Source organism: Sinocyclocheilus anshuiensis, unplaced genomic scaffold (assembly GCF_001515605.1).
Source record: "Sinocyclocheilus anshuiensis isolate Anshui unplaced genomic scaffold, SAMN03320099.WGS_v1.1 scaffold399, whole genome shotgun sequence".
Lineage (NCBI taxonomy): Eukaryota > Metazoa > Chordata > Actinopteri > Cypriniformes > Cyprinidae > Sinocyclocheilus > Sinocyclocheilus anshuiensis.
The window spans coordinates 796,187-803,732 of NW_015552570.1; the positions used below are offsets into that span (position 1 = coordinate 796,187).

General features: G+C 37.9%; 1 protein-coding gene across 1 annotated transcript in view; it reads left to right on the forward strand.

The window, feature by feature from the left end:
- Nucleotides 1-465: 465 nt before the first annotated feature.
- LOC107665045 (regulator of G-protein signaling 3-like) overlaps nt 466-7,546 on the forward strand; it is a 48,406-nt gene continuing 41,325 nt past the window's right edge. The window contains exons 1-5 of the mRNA XM_016455786.1: nt 466-518; nt 907-1,001; nt 1,318-1,386; nt 1,709-1,769; nt 3,252-3,342. Coding sequence (XP_016311272.1) covers nt 480-518; nt 907-1,001; nt 1,318-1,386; nt 1,709-1,769; nt 3,252-3,342 — 355 coding nt within the window. The 5' untranslated portion in view covers nt 466-479. The remainder of the gene's footprint in view (nt 519-906; nt 1,002-1,317; nt 1,387-1,708; nt 1,770-3,251; nt 3,343-7,546) is intronic.

The following is a 7,546-nucleotide window of genomic DNA, read 5'->3' on the forward strand; positions in this document are numbered from 1 at the left end:
AGGCAAAAAGTCAATAATACACACATATACATATATATATATATATATATATATATATATATATATATAATACTAACTTTTGACCAGATATTTATTATTTTTATTACTTGACTGGATATTAAATTGACTAGAAAAGTCAAGTCATGGAAGTTCATTTGGCATGTGGGAACCCTGTGTATAATTTGTATTTTTTTCCCCACTGACTACAGGTCAACTCAAACTGACAGTTACTCCAGGCAGTGGGTGGCTCTATGTTCAAAGTAAGCATGTTTGTGAACAGATTTTGTACTTTATAATTTTAGAGTTTTAAGTATTTGTTTTTCAAATAAGACTGCTTCTTATGTTAAAATCTAATTTTAATAACCCGGTTATACTTACACTTAATTCATACAGGAAGTCTTACATTCATAACACATTCAATGAGTTTCATTACCCATGCTCTCATGTTTTTATTAACAGTTTTGGAGGCCAGAGGACTCATGGGAAGAGAGTACAAACCATGTGACTCATATGTAAAGGTGGGCAATTTGACATATGCAGACAATATTTAGACGACACGTGAAGTCACGTGACTGAAAGCCTCATAAAACAACTCAAACCTGTTTTTCTCTTAGCAGAGAGGCAGCAGTAACTTTCCCGGTCACTGTTGGTGATGATGTACTATTATTTTTGTCATTATTTGTCGCTTTATCCTCTGTGGACGTCTGCCCTTGAAATGAACCCGTTTTCATGTCAGCCTGAGCAGGTTTCAGGCATAAGAAAGCATCAGTTGTGTTGGCAGCTGTCCACTCAATTCCAAATTCAAGTGTTGATTGATTTTCCCTCTGAGCATGATGAATATATCCTCTAGCAATGTTAAACTAGTGGACTTAATAGCAACCACCAACACGTGTTTATTTATTCCAGATAAGTATTGCTCCAGATGTTGACCACAGCAAGCGATGGAAGACCAGGACCGTTCTAGACTGCAAGAGTCCTGTTTTCAACGAGATTTTTATGTTGTGAGTGATTCTTATTGTTGGCTACAGACAGAGCACTTGTATGATGGTGTTTAAAAAGAGAAAGTGAAGAGTGTCGTGTTATCTTATAGTTGAATAATTTATGTGAAACATCATGTGCTCTCTAACCTCTCGTCGGACAGCCTCTATATCTCAATCAGTCTTTCCGAAAGAGACTTTAGGGCTGAGTCTGCTGTCTCTCTTTTGTTAGCTGAAAAAGGCTGTCTTTTTGAAGTCTTTGGAGGAGAAGGCCATTGTGTTTTTGGATGAAGCTGGACATTGATGGATGAGCTTTTGAAGTGTTGCATTTATGTTGCAGAGATGTGGATGAAGACGATCAGAAGAAGAGGCTGTTGTTAACTGTGTGGAATCGCAGTCGAACTTCCAGGTAGGACTTTATCATCTTTTTTCATTCATGTGTTGATTTTCTACATGTATCCAGCTGTAGATAGAGACTATTTATGTGTACCATAAATACAATTGTTCTAGTATGTATTTTATTTTCCCGCTGCAAAAGACCCTTAGCAGTGTCACAGTCACTCAGTACAAAATCAATATGTTATTGGCTGTGTTTTTTCATATCAGCAGCGCCACTGGGCAGCGAACATGATCTAAGTGGGGTTAACCGATATGAATGTGACATGACTTTATCAGGGGTTCAAAAATTCCCGCCTGTTGTTGTGTTTTAGAGTGTTTGATTTTGCCCGCAGGCGCAGTGACTTCCTGGGCTGTATGAGTTTTGGTGTCCACTCCCTCATCACCTCATCTAAGGTAAATATCCTGTTGTTAATATTTGCCCATAGTGCTTTTACCCTGCAATGCTTTGAAAATCATTTGGATTTTTATCAAAAAAATGTACAACAATTTACAGTAGTTGTAGTTTATTTTCTCCCAACACCCATACATTCATTCAAAAATGACAACTAAAAAAATGCATGTATGCATAAACATATTTTATATTCATTTATTATCATGTTATTTTATAAAAGTCTCTTATACTCACCAAGACTGCAATTGTTTTATCAAAAAATATAGTAAAAAAGTAATATTGTGAAATGCTATTACATTTTTTATTTTAGTCAATTTTAAAAAGTAATTTATTTCTATGAGGGCAAACCTGAATTTTTATGATCCTTGAGAAATTATTATAAGGCTGATTTGGTACTCAAGAAACATTTCTCATTATTATCAGTGTAGAAAACATTGCTGGAACTTTTATATATTTTTTCAGGATTCTTTGATGACTAGAAAGAAATATAACAGCAAATAACTGTATTGACTTTAAATGACTTTATTTGAAATAAAAGAAATTGTAACATTATGAATGTTTAAATGTCACTCTTGATCAAATGAATGCATCCTTGCTAATTTCTTAAAAAATTGAACTGACCCCAAACTTTTGAATGATAGAATATATAGTATATATTTATGTACATGTGCTGAATTAGAGCGGTTCAGTAATTATGCACCATGAATGCTATTGTAAAATGTGACTGAAATGGAAAGCATAAAGTGATATATTAGTAAACAGATTTTACTTTCCTAGATGTACTGCCACAATCCATCATCCATCACTTACCTAAAACCTTCTTTCATTGTAACACAACTCAGCTTGCTTTATGAAAGATAGCATTTCATATTTATCAAAAGAAACGTTCCTCTTAATTTCATTCTCTTCTTGTCAAAGTATTTCCTCCACACCATCGTCTAATTACACAGTGGGGGAAGTGGCGACGGGACTGCTCATTGAGGCTTGAAAAATGACCTACAATTACCAAGAGCAGCACACTCAAACATGCTGGCATTGTGGCTTTATTCTGCATGCCCGCCTGCACAGACGAACGAGAAATATCCCATCTGAGATCCCTGTTCCTTTACATTATGTCCCGTTGTCAAATTCAAGAGTGTTATACTCATGTGTTAAGACAGTAAATCCTTTCTCAGAGGTTGATATTTGTAGAAAAATTAGATCAAACCCGATGGATGTTTTATATAACACCATGCCATCTGGCTGAGCGGGAGAGTAAAATAGGCATCAGCTGTTTACAGCTGCAAAGGTCTCAAAAACACACACAAACACGGATACACGACAGAGCTGCTGACCACCACAGGGCCTGATTTTAATACTCTCCCTATGAGGGATGCATTAACAAGTCAACAGATATTGGAATTGCAAAACCTTGCAAAGGAAAGAGCATCTTCTTCCCATGGCTCTCTGTGTCTAATTGTGTTTTGCGCATTTTCTGCTGACAGGAGATCAGAGGTTGGTATTATCTCCTGGGAGAGGAGCTGGGCAGGAGCAAACATCTGAAAGTGGCCTCACGTCGCATCAGACAGACCGCTGGTGAGATTCAACGCAGTTTCTCTCTCTTTTGCAGTTGGATCGTAGCCACTTTCTGTTAGCCTTTAGCAGTGAAGACGGATAAATTCCACATGACAGTTTTTCCTCAGCAACAGTAGATCAGATGATAACAGATAGTGCTGAAACTAGGGATGCACCGAATGTTCGGCAACCAAAATGATTCGGCCGAAAATAGCAAAAAAAAGCTCTTTCGGTGTTCGGCCGAATAAGCGAAAAGACCGAATAAATTGTACCGAACAATGACGTGACGCGATCAAACAGAGGCGCGCGCTAATGCAGCAAACATGACTGCAGTGTGGAAACAGCTGTCCGAGAAAGACGCAAAAATCATGACAAGCACCGACAGTCAGGGCCGTTTTAACCATAGAGCTAGGCGGGGCTGAAGCCCCGGGGCCCGAGCAAGGAGGGGGCCTAAAATCGCGAAATGCCCTTAAACAATTAAATAAACTGCAGAATGTTATGTTTTCTAATACACGCAGGAATTGCATGTGTTCAAACAGCGCTGCACGAGCTTGCGGCGGTAGGGTTCAAAGTCCAAAGCGCGAGGGAAATCTGCGCTGAAACTGTGTTACTTGTCAGCTGCTCAGTAACATTTTTATGAATTTTTACAAGGCATGTGACAATGCGATACGTGCAACAAACGTCTTCCCAAATTCGTAATGAGAATCATTTGTCAACAAAAAGAAGCACTGAGGTTTTCCTGCGGGTTTCTGCCAAAATAAAAGTTGAGAAAAAGTAAGAACTCAGTCAACATTAATAAATGTTATTATTGTAATTTTACTGTTGCTCTGTAAAATAAAAAAAAAAGGAAAATAATAATGAAAATAATAATTACAACAGCTCTAATAAAACATTTATTGTAACATTTACACATAGTGTTCAGACTAGGATCTATAATATTTTCTAATGTTTTAAAAGAAGTCTCTTCTGCTCAGCAAGGCTGCATTTATTTATAAGGCAAAAATACATGCCTGATTCAAGAAGGGGGTCTAAAAAATGGGCAAAAAATATTATTTCACTAACTTATTAATTTTAAGTTAAGTTGTGTTTTATTGGTATAGTGTCTGCTAGAATACTAAAAAATGTTCAGTGTTAAGTAAATATTTTTTAAATTGTTGTTTTGTAAATGATTTTTTCTTTGAAAAGCAAGACAAAACAGTAAAAAGCACATTTTGGCTATTTAATTTATGCAATGGTGAAAAAATTGGCAAAATGGGGGAAAAACGTGAAAAACCGTGTTCGGTATTCGGCCTTCGGCCAAGAATTTTCATTTCGGTGCATCCCTAGCTGAAACCAAGCAAGCTTTTTGCAGCAGAAGTTACTTTTGAGTCTGAATGGAATTTGAATGTTTTACTTGTTTTACTTCGCTATGTTGAATTAACAAGCATCGCCTTGTACCTCTTGGAGGGATATAGAGGGCTCGGTGGGCTCGGTGTCAGCATCCCTGCGGAGAGCTTTAACAAAGAGCCGGGGGCCAGGGGGCCGACACAGTGTGCGCTGTGAGGAGCCGCGGGAATAAGATGAGAATTAAAAGGTTGAAGCGTCATGATGTGTCTAAGTCAGTTTAAATCCACTTTAGAGATCTTGTCTCCCTCCCTCTGCCTTTCGTAATGACCTTTGCAATGAAAAAACATTCGGCACAGTGATTTTTTTGTTCGTTGTGTGTAAGAGATCATCTTAATTTTTGCTCACAAAATGAACGAATTTGCTCCTGGGGTGTGGATGAAGTGACACGTGTCCCGTGAGAGAAATTCAGCCGAGATTAAGTTTGATTGGAGAGAGAGAGAGAGCGAGAGAGGTGCAGGAGAACAGAGAGAGAGAGAGAGAGAGAGAGGGGGCGTGAGTCAAGGCACTGGGCTGACTTTAATAGAGAGAGCCAGCTATATTGTATCCCTCTTGAATGCTGTTTCCATGAAGAATGTTTAAAAAGACATTGCTTCCTGGGAGCGTAATCTCTATGGTTACAAAGTGGGGGAGCCTGTCGCTGGTTGTCGGGGTGGGGGTGACGCTTTTAGGGGAGTAGATTTCTTTCTCTCTCTCTCTGTTGTGGGGCAGTCATCTCTGTGTCACAGGGATTCAGCTTGAGTTAATCTCTCATGGTGTAGACACACGCACTTTCAGCTGAAGCCTGCAGACAGCGTTGACCGGATTCTGCTGTCCTCTCTCTAAAGAGTGCTGGAGTCGAGAGATTTCTACCCAGGGCTAAGATGTACTCAAAGAGCAATCTGTCAGCCTGGGACTCGTGGGACGCTCTTGTGTATCTTTCAGAAGCTGCTGCATCCAACTATGAAGCTGGACCCGAGACCACAAGTCCAGAGAACATGCAGTCATTTACAGTAAGTTGGATTTTTTGATTTACTTTGAAATGTTTATTTTTGTAAAACTTTTTGTAACCTAAAATGTTCTTCATTTTATGTAACTTCTAAATTAATACATTTGTAATAGTAAAACATGTTTAATATAAATAAACCTAATGTTACACCAATTAAAGTTTTTTTTTAAGGTTCAGATCAGATAGAAATAACACATTCCACTTTTTACAGTGTAGGATTTCATTGAGAGTTATGAATACTTACATTTTAAATGTTGTGTAATTTGATATTTCGTCAGAATTTTAAATGTTGTGTAGTTTGTATGAAAAAAAAAGATTTTAAAATATTTGAAAGATTAGAGTCCAGCTGATAATGCTTCGTATGGATTTTTTAGTAGACACGGAAGTATGCAGTGTTATTTATAAAATGTTACAGTTTTCAGGAATTATCAATACCAACTAGTTTATGAGTTTAGATTTAGACGGGTCTTAAAATGTGTTTCAAACTGTATTATTTTATATTAATATTTTAATTATATTATAGAATTTATTAATATTTTGAATGAGCTTTTATTTTTATATTTTCAGTTTTAATTTTAGTTTTAAGCATTTGTTCCTTTTTTCTTTTATGTTTTAGATATTTTTATTTAGAATTTCAGTTTTAACTATAGTAATTGTAGGACTTCAATTTATTTTATTTTTTAAGTTTAATCATCTGCTATTCATATTTTATTTCAGTTCAGCTTAATTTCAGTTGTGGAGCTTTAGTAGTTTTAGTTTTTAGTTAATGATAACACTGGTTTGAAATAGGTGCAGTGCAAAACACGATTCCTCCGCTTTTGCTGGCTTGTTGGGAGTAAATTGATTTGGCTGTAGTGTTGGAAACTATTATTGCAGACTTACGCTAAGCTAACAACAACAGCAACAGCTAACGATGCTGCGTGTAGTCAAAAGAGTTTTCCAGCCATCATAGCCATCAGAGATGTGACTACATCAGCTTGGGAATACAAGCAGCTCTGTGGCGTGACAGACAGTAGAAATATGAGGAGGTGTGTGGATGTGCTTTTGGATATGTGTGACACAAACACACACACACACACATACTCGCTCATTAAACCCTCCCATCCACTTTAGCGAGCAACTTTTCCCAGGACTGTTCTCCGCCCGCTCTGTTCTCCTCAGACAAAGCTGGGAAACGGGAAAAGCCAACAAAGTGGCTGCAATAGGAAGCCCAATCCTGCACAGTGTTTATGATTTATCCCTGTTTGATTCCCGCTCCGCTGACACTCTTGCTGGTTCCCTGTCTTTTTACGTGGAGGCCGGTCAAATACTCTGCTAATCATTCTTCCATTGCCTTCCTCTCTTCCCGAAAATCAATTTTTCAGATTTCATACTTGACTTTCCAGGGATTTCTGATTGGCGATGACTGGTTTTAACTGGAACATCAGTGATAGGGTGATGTAAGAGATAAACAAATTATGGATTATGGTAGAGTGAAATGACTTGTGTTGGTTTAACACAGATCCTGCTCGAGTATAATAATGGATTTCAGAAATTTCAACACTGTTTTTGTGAATCAAGGTGTTGTGCAAGGGCTGGACGTCCTCCACATCTGTCAGCCTATGCTTGTCCAGCTTCTCATTAAACAAACATTGAACGTACTTTAATGTCTCTGGCTCATAATGAATGTTTGTGTTTACACTAAATCAAGCCTATCGGAGTGAGCTCTATCTCACTGCGCAGAGAGAGCGAGTTCAGCCACTACTGTTGAGAGCTACTCAGGAAACATGTTGGCTTATCGAGAGCAGACATACTGCCTGGCCACTGGCTGTGGGGGTGGAAGGTGGTTTCCTGTCATTCTTCTGCTCAGAGCAG